At 39.0% G+C, this 20,732-nt stretch overlaps 1 protein-coding gene across 7 annotated transcripts in view; it reads right to left on the bottom strand.

Moving 5' to 3' along the window:
• Positions 1–20,732, bottom strand: part of LOC126248046 (homeotic protein female sterile-like) — a 296,375-nt gene that overhangs the window by 184,303 nt on the left and 91,340 nt on the right. For all 7 annotated transcript variants that reach the window (XM_049948674.1, XM_049948680.1, XM_049948681.1 and 4 more), the window contains exon 5: positions 19,640–19,834. In XM_049948674.1, the coding sequence (XP_049804631.1) occupies positions 19,640–19,834 (195 nt within the window). The remainder of the gene's footprint in view (positions 1–19,639; positions 19,835–20,732) is intronic.

Genomic DNA, 20,732 nt, shown 5'->3' with positions numbered 1-20,732 from the left:
CATATCCTTCATCAAGTAACATGTATCTCAGTTTCACTAATTTTAAAATATTACTGGAGAATCACTTTTCTCAACAAATTTTTCAAGATTAGTCATGAAGGTTCCTGGTATCTCTTATTGTAACAAAATTAAAAGGCCAAAATAATTCCTTGAAACTTTCACTTTCTCTCACAGGCGAAACTTCACTTTACACTGGAACTGGAGTATTTTAGATGCATGTTAAGATTTTGCACACAAGAAAATCACAAAATGACGTTACAGCAGGAAGAAATACATGGATTTTATTTCTGCATTTCTACGAACTTATTAACTTGCCACTTTCAACCACTGCTTACGGTTCCAGCTCACACTGATCACTTAAAAATTTTCCATCACTGTTTTCACTTGGTACCTGATAACTTTACAGGTACAGCTTTACACCAATGCTCTTGTGGCAGTGACATTTTTCATGTCTGGTGCAAAGTGATATCAAAAGTGTGCGAGAGATTTTTTGGTCATGTGTTGTTTTTCATCTTTGCCGTAAGACTATAGAGTCTCCTAGTTTTAGTTTCTTCTCATTGTGAGTTTTTGTGAATAAATATTTTTTCCTTAATTCATTATACCAGACGGCTATGCAATTATTTGTTGTAGGCAAGTCGCCTACATAATTGGTGACCTCCAATTAAGGAACTTTAAATCTTTCATTAGCTACGTCGAACATTAACTGCAAAAGCAATGAACGACGATGGCAAACGATACAGTTCGATAATGGAAGAAATTCATAGGCTTCAGAATGAGATAGAAACTTTACAGCTGCATATTTCGAAAGATATGAACTTCAAGCATATACCGGACCAAAGGAATGACGTTGGTTCACCAACCATGGCACACGCCAGCAAGGGAATATCATCAAAAACTGGGACTACTGCAGCACAACCACAGCAAGTAACAGCAATGGAACTACCCGCTGGTTTCAACGCTTCACGAACTCAAAGGTTGCAATTACGGGCACCCCCATTCATGCTTTCTCAGCCACACACATGGTTTGCGGTAATGGAAAATATATTTCTACAACAAAGAAGAATGCTGAAGATTAGATGGGTAGATCACATAACTAATGAGGAGGTGTTGAAGAGGATTGGGGAGAAGAGGAGTTTGTGGCACAACTTGACCAGAAGAAGGGATCGGTTGGTAGGACATGTTCTGAGGCATCAAGGGATCACCAATTTAGTATTGGAGGGCAGCGTGGAGGATAAAAATCGTAGAGGGAGACCAAGAGATGAATACACCAAGCAGATTCAGAAGAATGTAGGTTGCAGTAGGTACTGGGAGATGATGAAGCTTGCACAGGCTAGAGTAGCATGGAGAGCTGCATCAAACCAGTCTCAGGGCTGAAGACAACAACAACAACAACAACAACAACAAAGAATAGTCAGTGATCACGAGAAGTTCACCTTGGTGATACGTAATTTGAACCATCAGGCCTCGGCTTTGATATCTGACATAGTGAACCCGTCTACAGAAGAAGCATACTGTAGACTGAAAGAAGAATTAATTTCTCGGTGTGTGAAGTCAGTCGATATCAGAGTCAAACAAGTACTGTGCAAAGAGAAATGGGGAGATAGGACCCCGTCAGAATACTGGCGTCATTTACGGAGCCTGGTAGATAGTTTGACAGTCTTTGATAGACTGTTACTCCACGTATGGCAACAACAGCTACCAACGGAAGTAAGAACTACACTAGCTATATACGATGAAAAATCAGTTGACAAACTGCTGCTCGCTGCAGACAGAATCTATGAGACGCACGAGCCTACTGCAACAGACGCAATGACGTCGACAGATGCCACGTACGGTAACTACCACTACCAGTAAGATCAAACTGACGATATAACAGTAAACTGTGCCGTGGTCACAACGCGACAAACAACAAAAAGTTCAAACAAAATTAGAGATTTAAAAACTGCAATAGAGTATTTGCGAGCGGAGCTACACACGCTACAGCGACCACAAGTTATCTTTAAGCGCAAGAGAGACCAGGCTGGGCGTGAAACACGAAGTCAACAAGAGGACGAGCGTAAGGTGTGTTGGTACCATAAACGTTTTGGGAGAGATGCACATCACCGTGCGCTTACTCAGACAACCAAGGTATGTACAGAAACAGTGCAGTGTTTTTATGTCAGTGACAGCAATCGTCAATACATATGCCTCCTGCTTCGAAAAGATTGTATGTATCAGACGTACTTATGGGTACAAGGTTTTTGGTGGATACCGGGTCAGACATTAGTTCACTTCCTGTCAGCCATGCACCACACAACGAAAAAGACATACAGCCAGGTTTGAAGGCAGTGAATAACTCGGTGATTAACACGTACGGATGTAAAGTGTGCTAGATTGATGTGGGTTTTTCCAAACAGTTTACCTGGTCTTTTGTGATAGCTGGTATATCAGAACCTATTTTGGGCGCTGATTTTCTGGCACATTTCGAGTTGGCGGTCGACTTACAAGGAAAACGTTTGTTAAATCTGACAGACAACAGTGCAATATCAAGCACTAAAGGGCACACAACTTGTGAGAAGCTACAGGCGATTGGCAACTCTGTAGCCGAAGAGCTACATGACAAAGAGAAGAATCGGAGATGTTCTGACAGACAGGACAGACAAAAGACGTTAAACATAGTACGGTTCACTATATTCGCACCATGCCAGGACAACCAGTTTCACGATGAGCACGTAGAATCGCATCAGAGAGATTGACAGAAACAAAGGTGATATTCGAGGAAATGTTACAGTCTGCAATAATTCGCCATTCAGACAGTCCGTGGTCTTCACCCCTACACTTAGTACGTAAGAAAGATGGATCATGGAGACCGTGTGGGGATTACCGAGCATTAAACTCAAGAACTATTCCAGATAGATACCCAGTACCTAATATACTGGACTTCACATGTGCTTTGGCCGGAGCGAAAATTTTTAGCATCCTCAATTGTAAGAAAGCATACAACCAGATACCGGTGGCTCCAAGAGATGTTCAGAAGACAGCAGTGATTACACCATTTGGAATATTCGAGTTTCTATTTATGCCTTTTGGCCTTAAGAATGCAGCACAGACTTGGCAGCGTTTTATCAATGAGGTGATAAAGGGATTAACATTTTGCTTTGCTTATCTTGATGACATCTTGGTTTTCTCTCCGGATAGCCAAACACATGAACAGCATCTGTGTCGACTTCGCAAGCGTCTATTTGACTACGGAGTCATTTTAAATGAAAATAAATGCGTCATGCACAAGAACCAAGTCACTTTCCTTGGCCATACTGTGTCATCAGAAGGTATTCTGACAGAAGATCGCGATGATACAGGCCCCTCCGAAGCCGACAAACTACCAAGAGATACGACGATACATGGGAGTAATAAATTTTTATAGACATCACCTGCCAGCAATGACTACGGTGCAAGCACCACTCACTGATGCACTCAAGGGACGCGACGCCAAAGGTCAATGAATAACTAAGTGGACAAAAGAAACGGACAAAGCATTTAATGATCTTCAAGCAAGCCTCAGCAAAGCAGTGTTGCTTGCTCACCCAGTTCACTACGCACAGCTAGCTATTGTTGTAGACGCGAGCCAGTCAGCAATAGGGGCAGCACTGCACCAGCATGTAGAAGGGCAATGACAACCACTACAGTTTTTCTCTAAAAAGTTACTGACTCCAGAACAGAAGTGGACAGCGTATGACAGAGAATTGTTCGCAATCTACGAAGTAATTAGATACTTCCGCCCACAAATACAGGCTAGAGCAGTGACTGTTTACAGACCACAAACCCATAACTTCGGCTTTTAAAAACATCATATTGAGTTCATAAGTCAGTTCACGACAGATATACGCCATTTAAGAGGCGCAGAAAATTTAGTGGCTGACTATTTTTCACGTATTTGCGGGATTTCAGGAATTATAGACTATGATAAACTTGCAGTGGAACAGACCAAGGATGCAGAGCTACGACAGCTGTTAAACGACCCGTCTACAGGTCTGAAGTTCAAGCAAATTCTGGTGCCTAACTCAAAGCGGAAGCTGTGCTGCAACTTTTCTCAATGCAGACCAAGACCATTCATTTCAGAAATATTGCGCAAGACAGAATTCGACAGAGTCCACACACTATCGCACCCAGGAGCCAACGGTACGATCAAGCTGCTGACAGACCGCTGTGTGTGGCCTTCTATGAAGAGAGACGCGCGCCTTTGGGTACGTTCCTGCATTCTTTGTCAACAAAGTAAAGTAGGACGACATGTGCGTGCTGATGTTGGAGATTTCCAAGGTACCTCTGCTATATTCGCACACGTTCACGTGGACCTGGTTGGACCTCTCCCACATTCAGAGGGTTACAGATATTTGTTTACGGCCATAGATAGGTGCACAAGATGGGCAGAAGCAACTCCAATAGTCGATATTTCAGCCGAAACTACTGCGAAGACGTTTCTGTGTACGTGGGTTGCCCGTTTTGGATGCCTCCTTCATGTCACAACTGACCAAGGACGTCAGTTCGAATCTACGTTGTTCCTCGAGCTATCCAAAATGTGCGGTTTCCAACGCCACCACACGACTAGCCACCACACGACTATCACCCTGCCAGTAATGGTATGGTCGAACGATGGCACAGAACACTCAGAGCAGCATTGATGTGTCATCAAGAGAGATGGAGGGCAGCATTACCATCAGTGTTTTTAGGCCTGCAGACAGCTCACAAACCCGATATTGTTGCATCAGTTGCCGAGATGGTTTACGGCAAGCCGCTACGGATTCCTGCAGATTATTTAGTACCAACCTCACTACCTGGATCAGAGGGCCTCACACACTGGGTGCAGCAGCTAAAACGTCACTGCACAAAAATACGTTGCCCGCCACCTTCTCGCCATGGCAACCGTAAGGTGTTTGTACACAAAGACTTATACAATTGCTCTCACGTAATGCTGCGAACACTCAAGTCAAATCGCTTTTACAACCGCCATATATGGGCCATTTCAGGTGCTGAGTAGAAATAAGCATACCATGGACATAATGTACAATGGTGTTCCGACAAAGGTATCGATTGAACGTATCAAGCCAGCATGGGTTTTACCCTCTCCGACCTCTGACACCACGCCTGTGCACCAACACATGATGGACGCAGAGCATACCGAAACACCGCTCAGTACATCGTCCGAGACAAGTGAACCACCACCACCACCACCACCACCACCACCACCACCACCACCACAAACAACAACATCACTGCCCCCGAGACACCCGATGCACACCAGAGCTGGACGTCGAATAAAATTCAAGTATCAAGATATCCCTGGGGCTCCGCACTTTAAGTGGGGGCTGTGTGGCAGTGATATTTTTCATGTCTGGTGCAAAGTGATATCAAAAGTGCGCGAGAGTTGGTTTTTTTTTTCTTTATCTTTTTTTTGTCATGTGTTGTTTTTTATCTTTGCCATGAGACTACAGAGTCTCCTAGTTTTAGTTTCTTCTCATTATGAGTTTTTGTGAATAAATATTTTTTGTTAACTCATTATACCGGACAGCTATGCAATTATTTGTTGTAGGCAAGTCGCTTACAGTCTAATCTGTTCACAACCAGCTATTCCCAGAATCCCATCAGCCACACTCATTATGTGCCCATGTCAAACAGATTCACAGAAGAGGGGAAAAAGAAATCAAGAGTTAACATTTTATAAACCAAACTTCACAAAACAACTGCAGAAGCATAAATGAAAACAGTATATGTATTTCACTAATATTTTACTTTTTAACAACATGTTATGAGAGAAGAACACAGCAAGGAAGGAAAAATGTTAAGAGACTTCAGCATCCCATCAAAAACCTATTGTGTTTGATAAATACCCACTAACACAAAAAAGAAAATTATGCACCACGAAGGAATTATCTGAATGGGGCGGAAATTGGTAGATGTGATGTACATGTACAGACAAACAGATGATTACAATTTCAGAAAAAAATGGATGATTTATTCAAGAGAAAAAGCTTCACAAATTGACCAAGTCAGTAACATGTTGTTCCACCTCTGACCCTTAAGTGAACAGTCATTTGGCTTGGCACTGATTGATAGAAGTGTTGGATGTTGAGCCAAATTCTGTCCAACTGGCACATTATATCATCGAAGTCCCAGGCTGGCTGGTGGGGCCTTCCCATAATGCTCCAATGTTCTTAACTGGGGAGACATCCGGTGAACTTACTGGCCAAGGTAGGATATGGCAAGCGTGATGGCAAGCAGCAGAAACTCTTGCCATGTGTGGGTGGAAATTTTGTTGTTCAACTGTAAATACAGGAAGGCTTACAATGACTGGCAACAAAATAAGGCGTAGACTATCTTTGACCCACTGCAGTGCTGTAAGCATGCTATGAATGAAACCCAAAGGTCTCCGTATATGGAAAGGAACGGCACCCCAGACAAGCATTCCTGGCTGTCAGGCCATATGGCGGTTATCAGGTCGGCATCCCACCACTGTCCACATCATCTCCAGACACGTCTTCAGCCTGGAATCTCATCGACTGGAGTGGTAATGTTTTCACTGATAAGCTCAACTTCAAACCAAGCCCCTATTTCCAGCGAAGAAATGATTGGAGACACCAAGACAGTGGTGGGATATCAATCTGACTGTCACTCACCATACGGCCGAACAATCACGAGTGGTGGTCTGGGGTACCATTTCTTTTTGTAGCAGGACTCTCTTGGTTGTCATCTGTGGTACCCTTACAGCATGATGACATTTTGTTGCCCCTCATAGCAAGTTATCCTGGGTTTTCTTTCAGGTACATATCACCTACCTGCACACAGCAAGAGTGTCTACTGCTTGTCTTCATGCTTACCGAACTCTACCTCAGCCAGGAAGGTCACCGGATGTCTCCCTAATTAAGAATATTTGGAGTATTCTGGACAAGGACCTACAGAAAGCCCAGTATTTTGACAATCTAACCACCTGGACAGAATCTGGCACAATATCCCTCACGAGGGTATTCAACATCTCTATCAATATATGATAAGGCAAATATAACTTGTTGCAACACATTATTGACATGCTATTTCAGTTTCTTTTGAATAATTCCTTCTTGGTGCGCCTCTCTCTCTCTCTCTCTCTCTCTCTCTCTCTCTCTCTCTCTCTCTCTCCCTCTCTCTCTCGTTGGGGAGGGGTTCAGTAATCTATAAGCATTCACAACCTTCAGGTTGGTTTGAACAACATAGTGCTCAAACTTCCTGGCACATAATTGGGTGCCAGACCAGGACTCTTAACCTGTGACATCTGCTTTTTTCCAGGATAGTTCTCTACCAACTGAGCTGTCTAGCCACGATTTCCCACCTCCTTTCCAGGACTGCTAGTGCCATAGGGTATACAGGAGAACTTCTGTGATGGTGGGTTACGAGTCATGCTTTGCTAGCTCAGTCTGTACAGTACTTGCCCATGAAAGGAGAAAGTCCCAGGTTCAGACCCAGTCTTGACAATTTTGATACACAAGGAAGTTTCAAATTAGTGCACACTCCAAAGTGCATGGTCCTGATGGAGATGGTATGCCCTCCCCTTCCTCTGACCTTTGAACAGACTTGGGCAGCTACAGAGGGACCTACTATTTAATTTACATTCTGAACCACAGAACAACTTGCCATTTTTCACAAGGCGTAGTCCATATCAATTCATGCACGCTAGGAAAAAATCTTACCTTCATACTCTCTGATGTTATTGAATTTAGCATATGTTAAAATAAAGGACTAAGTAAGGAACACATGTTTTTTGTTTTCTCAAAAAATTGTTTCGTGATACACCCCTCCAAAGATGACATTGCACATACCATTTTGATGATGCAAATTTGGTAAAAAAATTAAAATGCTGCATCTCTGGAACAGTTCTGTCAAAGTTCGTTTACTAGTGTGTTCTGAACCTTTTTTTTTTTATAATTTATGGATTTTTTTTCTTCAAGATGCCAACCAATAAAATTTTGATTTTTTCTGTTTATTAGTACCATACTGTTCTACATTCCCTGAAAAGGAGAGCTTTCACTTTTACATTGAACAGATTTTATAAACAACTAAAATTTTTGCCATACATAAAACCTGTTTTACTACCAAATTATCACATAACAGGCTCATAAAAATGAAAACCTAGCCTTATTTAAAATAATTTTAGTTTTGAAAGATGAGTAAGAGACTCGTTTTCCAAGCATTTTAAATGGTTCCAAAATGTATGAACAGTCCACAGACTTAAACGTTTCAATTTATACAACTTCCATGCACTCTGTTTTGTACTGAAATTAGCCAGTCAATGAACTAAAAATGTGTTCCACTGCTTCAGTATCTTCCTTTGATATAGAGTGATTCCTTCCTGTTGAACCAATAGGAACTGGTGTACTTACAATTTTCAAAACATTGTTAACAGGAAGCAAAACATTGTGAACAGGAAGTGAGCACCGATTGCGTTGTTACTGTCCTTCAGCTGGAAACCTATAACCCGAAGTTGGTCCATGTGGTAGCGCACACACACACACACACACACACACACACACACACACACACACACACACACACACACACCTTCTCAGGCTGCGAATCTGATTATCCTGCTGTTTCTGAGGTATTGGCCGATGGAACGAAATTTCTTCTTTCTTGCTCTTTAAAGTGCTTGAAATATGAGTTTGCCCATTGCTTTGATTCCAAAAATGTCTCTTCTGAATTCCTTTCACAAGAGTAGTTTGTTTGCACATTTCTTCTTTTTTCTGCTCATGGAATTATTTGATTTCCTCTTTGGAGAAAAGAATGAGGGCTGTTGATGTGTAAGATTTCACGACTCTCATAACATCTTCAGCATTCGGAATTGCAGCAGCTGTATTTGGTCTGGAAAGATTATGTTTTGTAGCATGATGCTTCAGCAGGCCTTTTACACCATCACAAGGCCCCTTCTTGTGACCAGTAACACTGTATACCTAGTCAGCTGGCACAAGTGACTTACTCAATTCAAGCAGCTCGTAACGATTTTTAAAATGACTTAGAACACCATCAGAAATACTGATGATCTTCTCTGCTCCTGTTTGTAGTTGAAGAATCTTGCACATTGCTAGCAGAGCATGTGCTGCATCATGTTCTGTGTCATCACTTTTAAGTGCAACACTTATAGTCTTGTTTTGAAAATATGTCACTCCTATAAGAATTGAAACCTGGTCATTACTCCAATGATATCCTTGTACTTCTTGTGGGAGAATTACAGACCAGTTCTCAGCAAAATCACACTGAAGCACTGAACATAGTTCTTCAGCCTGTACACACCCTTTCACTTCCGCAATGTGGTGGTGTTGGAATTTCTTCAGATGCTGGTGTGTTACTGCTTTCACTGACCATTTACCAAGTTCATCAATTAAACTGTCAAAGGCAACAGTTTTCTTAATTAGTTTATTTTCCTCCCATGTCGCATATGTAATTTCTGCAGAGTTATCTGCTAAGACTTCCAGGCCAAGTGTCTGTAAAGACAGTCCTCAAACAAGTCTCTCGCTTTACGTCACAGACTACTAATTAATTCACACCCCCCGCCAAGTCGTCATATGTCACAAGCACCAATTAGTTCTTCAAAGTTACCACACAAAGTTCAAAATTCGCGCAGTAACGCATAAACAGACATCTCTAAGTGGATGTGGAACTACCCACTTAGGTCGTAGTGCATAAATTTTTGATCTTCCAACATGTGAAGTTGTATAGTTTCTCTAATAAATTGCAGAAGTTCCTTTAATACTATAAGTCATGTACCTCCTTACTTTCACAACTTTTTGACCTTCAACTGTTACAGTTATAGCATCTTGTGGGCACGCTGGTGAGAACAGTCCCATGTATCTCCCAGATAAAATGACTGCACTATTTAAACTTCAACTGCTTCTACAGGATGACCATAATAGGGATCTGGTCTTATAAGACTCTTTTTACAGGCCTCACATTTCTTGATTTGTCAAACATGTGCTTTGATACTGATGGAACGTGGTTCAAAATTGTTTTCTTTGAAAATGTCTCTGGAATAATAGTTAAAACTTGCACCTTTTCACTGTAGGATGCACAATATTCAACAGCTGCAATTGATATTTGTGAAAAATTCCTGACAAGAGGTGCAAGAGTGCTTTGGTTAATTTTCTTCTGAAGATGGAATTCCTACTTTGAAGAGTGTGGTCAGTTTTACAGTAGTAAATTCATCCATAGCTTTAGTAATTTCTCTGCACTTTCTTGATGCATAGAGCTTATGACTCTACTTCTCTGACCAAGGTTTCTTAACAAGACTAACACCTACCTCTGTAGGTGACTGATTCAGGGTATTTAATTCTTCCTCTATTGATGCAAAATCTGCATCTTCTGCACCATGGAAGGCTTCACCTTGTTCAGATACTATCATTGTTGTTATTCTGTCAAAACTTTTAGAACACAAAAAGTCGTCACTGGAAACATCTTCACTTTAAACAAAGTTTTCAAATGAAAACACATGTTCTCCACCTGAACAAAGTAGTGGTTTTTTTTGGGGGGGGGGGGGGGGAGGGGGGTCTTATATAGCATATAGTCAGCACACTTCACTCTTCTGTGGCCCAGTCAGAAGACATTTGAAACAGTCCTTTTCACAAAACACACTGCACCTGTGTCAACTGGCAAATTCCTCACAAAAACACAGAACTAACTAGATGGTCTCAGATTTCTCAGAAACCTCTTCAGTAAGCAAATTAGCAAATACAGAAACCTGCAATGAACAACCACGACACAAGACAAGAAACTACAATGAAGTGTATGAAATAACTGCAACAAAGAAAGTGATAAGAAATAACTGCAACAAAGACAATACAAATAAACATGTAACAAAGAAATTAGTAAGAAAAATCATCAGTGAAGACTAGTACTAATCAACAGAAAAAAAATCTAATTTTCCTGGATTGGCATTTTTGGAGGAAAAAAAAAATCTGTAAAAACCACGGCAGTAAAAGAACTTTGACATGTTATGTCCAAACAGAGGATAGCATTGTAATCATAAAGCAATTATCTTTCAAATAAAAAAACAAAATATCTAGAACTGTTAGAGATACAGCATTTTAAAATTTTTTCCGAAATTCGCATCTTCAAAATTTGTTGTGTCTTCTTTGGAGGCCTGTATCTCAGTGCAGGAATTTTTTTGGAGAAAAAAAAAATACGTGTTTCTTACTCACTCCTGAATTTTAACATATGCTAAATTCAATAACATCCAAGACTATGAAGGTAATCCCCCTGCCTGAAGCGATACGGATTATGCCACAACATATCATGGTCTTGGGTGAAAGCACTGATAAGACACAAAAATCTTTGTTTATATTCTGAAACTAGCCACCTGAGCCATACAATAGAACAACACTATGTAAAATCTAAGCATCCACTAGGCAAAAGTAAAAATGTGCAGTTATTTGAAAAGGAACCAGATGAGTCTTAATTTGGGTAGGACATAAAATAAATCTGTTAATGATGAGCTGTAATTTAATACACCCACACCAACTACTCTTAATATCTTATTTAATGTGGCATAGTCCACAGTTAAGGAAACTAAAGCAAAATACATATGTAAACATAATCCCAAATTGAAGTTTCATCAGATGTATTGGATGAACTGTGCTGCTGAGCACTGCAAATTAATACGTAACACCATTTACAATTTTACACACACAATTATCACAACAGAGCCACAAAAAGCCAACTTTTGTCAAATTTCAAGCAACTACAAATATAACCTGTTGGGTAATTTCATATCATTTCCTTAGTTTTTGACTAAATTCAATTCCTTTAGCACAGTGTATATAAATCTGTTCCACCATGTCAGTTGCTTGACCTCGTAAAGTCTTTTCCGTATCAAAATATAAAGAACATTCATACATCCGCAGAAAGCACTGTCAAAGCACATGCTTTAATTTACCCTGAACACAAACTTCAATATGTAAAACAAGAATCAAATTTTAATGACATTTACATCTCAGCTGATTAAATGTGAACACATTACCGTTTTAAAATCCACATCAACTTTCAGCATTTGGTATGCAACGGCAGTCCAGATATGGTAACCATTTGCAGCTGCTATCTCCCCCTCCCCCCCCCCCCCCCCCATTTTGTTCCTGGAACTCTATAAATTAAGTAACCTGTGATATTCAAGCAGTAGCCACTGCTTCACGTGCGCCTTACTCCATATCATTTACTTCCTTAGATTAATTTAGAAGTAATACACTGCTGAATATCTCCCCTCCCACAATCACCCATTCCAACTTCAGTAACTGAAGCTTGGAGAATGAACAAAAAATAGCTTACCATGTGATCCATAATCGATCATGTCAGTGATTTTCTTGTCTTTCTTTCATGTGGATTATGCTGCATTCTTAATGATTATTGCTCAGTACTGAGTGATTATTTTGCTTTCAGTGTTCTGGAATGATAGGAAACATTCACACCAAGCTCTGTATGAACAAGCAATAGGAATAGTTGTTCTGTGTGTATCAGCACTTCAACATCCTGTTCCCACCAAGATTATATGACATGTGACACAGTTATACAGTGCACAAGCAACCTGCATTGGTGGATCATGCAAAATGTAGACCTTTATTGCAATGGGTCACATCGCCTAACTGCGAACTGCGCCTAAAGGCAGGCTTCTGCCAGACCAATCAGAACAACGTGCATGTCACAAGCAGATGGCAGAAGCTTGTGCACTGATTTAAGAATTATACAAAGAATTTCAGGTCATGATAATTTGTCTAATGAACCCTGCGTTTCAGTTGTTTACAAGTCACCTGGCAAGCAACAAAGCAGTAAAAAAAAAATAATTTGACAATCTACACATTCTGTGACACAGTGTTCAACATGATTACTGGCAGCAAACACTCAACAGAAAAAAAAAAAAAAAAAGTTTTATGTATGGAAAAAGAAAATGTACAATGTTGAGAATACTGATAGGCATGGGTTACAGGTATCAGAACACAGACTGGAGAATACTACTGATGGAACACAGTAACTTTATAGTTGCAAGGACTGTGTTATTTGTAAGAATATGAAAAATTTACATTTGCATGAAATTTGATTAACCATGTTAGTTCTTTTTCAAAAAACGAATTTATGCAATATATGACATTTTGTAACAAATTGTATCCAACGAACTATTTGGTCAGAGATAATATGAAATAGCTTTATTTTATACAAAAAAAAAAAAACAACTTTTGGTTTTTGTACATCTGGTAGATCCCAATTTGGAAATAAGAATATGCATAAGAAGTGTTTGCAAAATAAAGAATGCACCTAATGCACAAACACAATGACTTATCAGTGTGACCACACAGCCTGTTTTACACGAGTGACTTCCTGGTCGAAATCAACAACTCGTGAGTGCGCATCTCATGCCTGCGTGTAAAATAGCCACCAATGACATTGCCAGTGGGGTTATTGATGTCAATGACTGTGCCAAATGCAGTTTTAAAATCTTGAGTACACTGTAGACGGTGCACACACAGAAATAGGGGACTGGGGCAACGTCTGCTAACATTTGACGTTAAAACTATTCTTGCCGAACTCATTCCTATTATAGCAACAGATTTTGAGCTTCTGTGTCTTCTTAATCTGTATTTTGTTGTTTGTTTTGGTGACAAATTGCAAAGGTTGCACGAGGGCACAGAGTTTTTTCTACTAGCATTCTCCCACAAGAGACACGAAATATCTGAAATCAAAAAGGTATTTATTTACATTTTACAATGACTCAAAGAAAAAGCCCATGTAATGCATAAATAAGAACATAGATAAACTTTTTTCAAATGAAAATTATTTCAACATTGAAAGTCGGACCTATTTAAGAGAAAAATAACTTTCGATGCTATTTGGTATTTTAAAAGAAAACACGACAGAAAGGGTCAAGTAAAAACTCACTATTTACTAACTATAGTTTGGTATGTTTCCATGAATATATTTTGTGAAGCAAATAAATTTAGATTTTTAAAAAAATGTTTGGATGAAAATTTTCTTGTCTTCCAGTTCTTTGGATGCTGCAGAATTTATCATACGACAAACGTTCACTGTGAATTTTACTTTGGTCACTATAAAATATTTTCTTTGCTTGTTCCTACATTACGTTCCTATACTACAATGTTTACATAAAAGTTTGGTTCTCATAAGCTCATTTTCACTGTTCAGGAGCCAAACTGCACAGCAAAAAAACGTGTATGGCAATGCAGGACTCAGCTGAAGGACCTAGCATCTTAAAACAAAGGAACATGTTTGTCTGCCACCTCTGGTAGATATTATGGAGGCACTCAATGCAGCTGCTTTAGGTGTTGGGTGTGTAAGCTGCCTCGTTTACAAGAACATTCTCAACCTCAGCAAGCAATTGTCTGCTTTGCTGGTTGCCCTGCAAGAGGTTGGGAGGACTTGTTCCTCTCCAATAGAGTGGTCAAAGTTCTCTTTTTTTTTTATGCTCCCGGCAGATACCACATTGCGTCCACACTGCCGTGATCGGAAAACCAAACCCATCAACATATTTCCACACATCGAGAATCTCTCTGTACATCATGAATAATTAGTTTCCATTCTATTTGTTGGTGCCATTGGTAGCATTTTGAAGAATGGGTAACATGGCTATGGATGCCCATGAAAGGGCATTACAATTTGCTAATCAGAGCTTATATCTTACAAATTCAAATTTACTGTTTTGCAGATTTTGTAATTATCAGATTGGATCAAAAAGAAATATAATGTCAAGGAACACTTCAAATGAGAGGCATCCTGTCACCAGCAATTTTATTTAAAAAAGCTGCTGCTTCTCAAGACAATTATTTGTTAAAAGCCAAGAGACAAAGGAAGACTATAAAAAAGAAACTGCTGAAGGTTTTGCAATAGTAAATGTTCCACTCAAGAAGCTCTTTTGATAAAGAAAAATCATTTACGTCCCTTAATTATTATTTTATATCAAATCATTGCACCTCCCCCAAAATCAATTTAACCTTTAGGTATGGCAACCTTTTAAATTTATACAAGGCGATTCCGTGATGATATAACAAACTTTCAGGGATGATGGAGAGGGATAAATGTATCAATATAAGGTAAGGACCTTGGTCTGGAAATGACAGAGACTAAAGCAATAAGCAAAAACTGTTGCAATCTCTGACAGTGCAATCCATGTAGCAGTGTTGTTGCTAAGATTGTAGGATAGGCAACTTTCAGAGGTAGTAGTATGGACCAACACATGAAAAAAATGCACAGTAAATATGGGCTCTAAACTGCGTACCTTTGAACTATGGACACACTTTCACAAGAAGAGATGGGTTTTACAGTAGCATAGATGAAAGGGTGCTCATAGTCCTAAGTTATGCATTTAAGAGCCCGTATTTAACTTTTTGTTTTTTCTTTCTTGTTTTGGTCCACATCTGAAGTTACCTATCCCACAGTCTTAGCAACAACAGCACTGGTACACACATTCCACTGTCGGAAGTAAGAGAACTTTTGAATCATTTCTGGATCAGTGTCTCTGACCTCAAGTTGATAGTACTCCTAAAAGTTGAAATCATCACAGAATCATCCAGTATGTCATATCTTTTACACCAATGTCAATTTTGATAATAACAGATGCTACAGTTTCAGATCCCCAGTTACTGAGAACAAAGTAGGATGTGTAGCTGCAACATACACTAAGTAAAACCACACAAGAGATGTCAGACGGAAAATCAGCAATACGTACCAGTTACTTCAGTTACAGTTGGCAAAGAGAATCTACTATTTGTGCTTCATATCATATCTGATCAGCAGAAACTATTTGCTACAGTAAGCTGATTCCCTGCCCCCCCCCCTCCCCCTTTCAGGCACCAAAGGCTAAGAATCACTAATATTACACTTTGAAATGCCACCCTCTGTCTTTAAACATTGGTTTAAAAACAGACATTGCTGTATTTCCCTGCGTGTTCAGTAACTGCCTTGGACAATGTGAGCATCCAATGCAAGTGGACAATGTCCCAATTACAAAAACCAAAAAGAGACATTATATGGCTGTCTGTTTATGGAATACCCTATTTTGTCACAGATCAGAATAGAATTGCTGATTCTGTCAATGCCAACATGCTTGTATACCGAATTTATGAGATAAATGAAACTGTCAAGCAGTACTGACACTATTGTTAAAGCACCAAAATACCACTGTCGTCATAATTCAATCAGTCTCTTAAGTCCGAGGTGAAATAATATATATTCAAGATGTGTATGGTACACGGAGAAGGAAAAAATTTCCCAGATTTCCTGGTTGAAAACATCCAGATGAAAATACACCTTTTCCCAGGTTAAAGTACATTTTTTCCACGTTAAGTGACAATATACTTTCCAGAGCCATAAAACGTATCAATCCTTTGAATGGTAAAGATTTTGTACACCAGAGTAGAACTTCATGGCATTTTAGGCAACATAAAGCAACATGTTTGCATGGATGCATGTATACTGCATATTTTTATATTACAAAAGTATAAATACGAATTCCACCAAATACAGCACAATAGCTTTTGAAGCACTGAACTCCAAGATTGCGCTGCATGATGTGCTTTTGTCAGCCAATCGCAGCTCATCACGTAACCTTATCAAGGCATGACAGCATATATTCAGAGCGCGACACGTGACGGTCAGCCCACAGCAACATCACCATTAAGTAGCACGAACACATAACTTGGAAAAGTGAATGGTTTAAACTAATATATGTACAGTATAGCTACAAGGAAAGCAACTTCTCACATATAACACTGGTATTTTTTAACATGCGTCACCCTTTAAGATATATACAAATTTGCAACTAAAATTTTAAATAATAGCAGAAATTGCTGGACTTCTGGGGCCAAAATTTTTCTAGTTGGTTGGTCTTCAAAAGCGTTAAACTTTGAAAGTAACACTTCTCAAACTGCAATTCACAATATTTTCCTGCGACCTGTAAGAAACATTAACAGTTATGACGTCATGCTCATGAAAAGCAGTTTGTTGTTACGAAGTGTTGTGTAGTCTTCGTCCTAAAGGCTTTGACACATTTTTGCTGCCGACAATCGTTCATGTGTGCACGGTGTGGTGTTGTAAATGGCACATTTTCTTTGCAATTTAAATTTCATTTTGGTGTTGTTATCTCATTCATGTTTTATTGCTGCTGTATTATTCTGCAGTAGTGGGCTAAAGTAAACTTCTTTGTTAGAGTATCAGTTATTACCAGTCAAAGCTACAAAAGTTTAATTGAAGACTAAAACAATGAAAAATTCCCAAAATTCTAGAAAGTTCCTGAGTTTTTCCCAGATTTCCCGGGGCATATATACACACCCTGAAATTGCTGATAAGAAAAACACGTTTTAGAACTGAATATGCTGAGATACTTGTACCCGAGGCAAAAGACAGCATTCCAACATCCATCCGCATGGGCAACTTTAACAGACACAACAAAACTAACGATATTTCATAATCCCCCCCTTCCTATGCACAACATATTGTGCTGCTTGCCCACCTTCATTTAAGCACAGTGTTCAAATCTGTGGTGTGCATATTACAACAGGAGGGACACAATACTGAGACAAGAGGAATTGAACAGTAAGTTATGTGATATTATGAACAATTCAAGAAATTCTGACTTTATGAGAATTGCTCAGCTTATGTCACAAAGAACTTGACATTTGGGCTAACAATCTCTGAGAAGGGTAAGGCATGGTGTGATCAGAGAACAGACTGAATGAGGATATCATTCTGGGGGTTCAATTCTGGGGATATTCTGAGAAAATGGACGAGATGAATTTCCTTAATTCCTGTGAAATGGCTTCGGAATTTGAAACACTACAATGGCTTTGTGTGTAAGGCACCAGTTTAGTACAGAGATGTGATCAATCTCAGTCTGAAGTCAATTTTGTTTTACTTCTAACTGTTTCTTTACTCTTGCTCTGGTTTCACTATCTATGACAGTTTTCAGTACCTTGGTTCCAAAATATATGACAAAGAAAGAACATAAATTATTTAATATGCAGAAAGCACATAATAAGTTATCAATTAAATAGAAATTTACAATTTTTTTTAACGACTGATAGTCATCATGGAAGTACTGGTAAGAAATTGAGTACCACAAACATTGTATGAATGACATCTTTTCACAGTTGCGTTTAAGTTTCAATACGAATGCCTACCAGAGTGAATGGTTTTAGTGTGAGGTAGATGGAATCTGAAAGTTACACCACTACTCAGTCAGTCTGTTCTCTGATCATTTTCCACTCCCTTGACCCACGTCTTCCTCATGTGAAAAAAATTATCCTGTCAATGAAATTGTTTTCAGAAGGTGCCAGAGAAAGAAGTTATATATGAATAAGAAGACAGTTTCAAAAAGGGCAAGCTATATTAGATCTTTAGGATGTACCCACTGGGTTACTTAGATGATATGTGGATTCACATATTCTGTGAGAAAATGCTGGTTGGTTGATTGATAGTGTCCACGGAGCATTGTTACAAGTGTTGGTCTACGTTTGTTATTCTATGCATGGCATTGGTGTATAGATGTATAGTGTGTGAAAGAGCTCCACTTGTAAAAATACTGAAGTGTTCACTATTACTACCTCCCTTTCCTGTTTCTCGAGTGTCAATACAATAGGTCTTTCATGAGGAGAAGGTCTTCAATTTCCTTTGCAGGTAATATATTCTTATTAATTCCGTAACAATACTAACACATTCTTGTAATAGAGTGCTGCAACTCTTTAAGACAATCATTTTGCACACACAAAATTTTCTTCTCTAACTAGGCAACACAGTGCTCAACAAAAAGGCCACTGTTTTATAAGTACCTTTTTAAATCTGCACCAACAGTTAGTGTTTAACACTGCTTGGGCAGCAAATCTATGAGAGTCTCTACATTGCACGTATGCTGTGGCTGTGGTGATCTAGCATGACAAGGAACATTTACTTTGCATAGAACTTCAAGCAAAGTTAAGCTGATTTTGCAATCAAAATGCTGCATCTTGTCAAGACATTGTCATTATTTTAATGTCACCAAGGATGAAAAAAATGTGAAGATGCCAGTTACTGGAGTCTCTTAAGCACTGCAACACCAAAGGCTGCATTCAATTGTGCAGACTTTATATATAGCATATGGCTAAATTCTGTATTAGGGCATTTATTTGATATTACTCAGCAATATTCATAAATATATCTCCATTCTCCTCCACATATTCAATTATTGTGTTTGTAATATTTCTAAGCAAACATGTCAAACTTCAGACTTCATGTAACTTTATTTCTTAATAAACTTCACACAATGCAGAAGCAGGAAATGTTTTATAAACTACAAAATGTTTACTATATAATCTTAGGCCTTTTGGACACCATACAAAAGATGCAGTTTGGTATTTACTGCAGAAATACTGACCAAATCAGTAGAAGGCACTGAAGGCCAATTAATGAAACTGTGCAACACCTCCTTCCTGGCACTGATGCTTCAAATATTGTTCAGATCACAAAGCTACACAGAATTGCAGACAGGAAGCCACAAGCACAAAGCTTTGCCTTCACAATACTGTTTTCTTTACTTTTTTTTGCCAAATATGAGATGTGAACCATTTATTTTCATAGTGATCAGATTTCTAATTAAATTCACTTAATTACTTACTTTTGTAAGGAAGAGCTTTTCAAGGGTCTGGGCCATGACCACAACATCTTCACCAGGTTTGTTATAGACATAACAATTTGTAAACATAGTATTGAAATCTTGAATACATTCTCTTCCACTCCAATAATAGTTATGCTCAAGACGTTTCTTTATTGTCCCCAAGTCCATTGGCTGCTTTATTATTTTATGATAGTCCTGGAAAGTGAAATAAAAAAAATTCAATAAATAAAAAATCATACTAAAAGTTATTTCTCCAGTAGTATACCCAAGTTCAGTTTCTCATTGTGGTGGTGGTGGTGGTAGTAGTAGTAGTAGTAGTAGTAGTAGTAGTAGTAGTAGTAGGGTAAATGATAAAGATATATTGGATTAAATACTATGAAGGAATTTCTGATAAAATAATGAGCCAAAAAAATTAGCACATCAACAAAAACCTGGAAATCCAACCAAAAACAAATGTTCAAACAATTTACATTATAAACACGTTAATAGTTTTGGAAAACTTGTCTCCCCCCAAGAGCTGACGTACCCTTGCCCTCACACCTGATAACCAGCTTACAACCAATAATAAGGGGACCTGTTTGCGATGGAATTGAGACAATGGTGCAACTTGGCATTTCTCTCATGCAAAAAGCACTGTTGAAGGTTAAAATCATATTTCAATACCAGAAAATATTTGATCAGCTGAGAACTGAAAAATGAAGTCTTTTGTGTAGTATAGTAAAACCAACTTTTCACACTTTTCAGTGGATTGACCCCAAAGAAAGTTTTGCATCACCTCGGTTCCAAGAGTTCTGGAACCCGGACAGAAAATTGGACGAGAGATCAACATAAACATCATTTCCGCCCTTTTTATTACTCATAAAAACCACACATTGCATGTTATACCACCGTACAGCGAGACCTTCAGAGGTGATGAGCCAATCTCCTGTACACACCGGTACCTCTTATACCCAATAGCATGTCTTCCTGCATTGATGCATGCCTCTATTGTTGGTGGGATACTATCCACAAGTACATTTAGGCACTGTTTGTCCAGATTGTCTAATCAACAGCAATTCGGCGTAGATCCCTCAGAGTGGTTGGAGGGTCACTT

The sequence above is a fragment of the Schistocerca nitens genome, chromosome 3, assembly GCF_023898315.1.
Source record: "Schistocerca nitens isolate TAMUIC-IGC-003100 chromosome 3, iqSchNite1.1, whole genome shotgun sequence".
Lineage (NCBI taxonomy): Eukaryota > Metazoa > Arthropoda > Insecta > Orthoptera > Acrididae > Schistocerca > Schistocerca nitens.
This window is presented reverse-complemented; position numbering and strand designations above follow the sequence as displayed.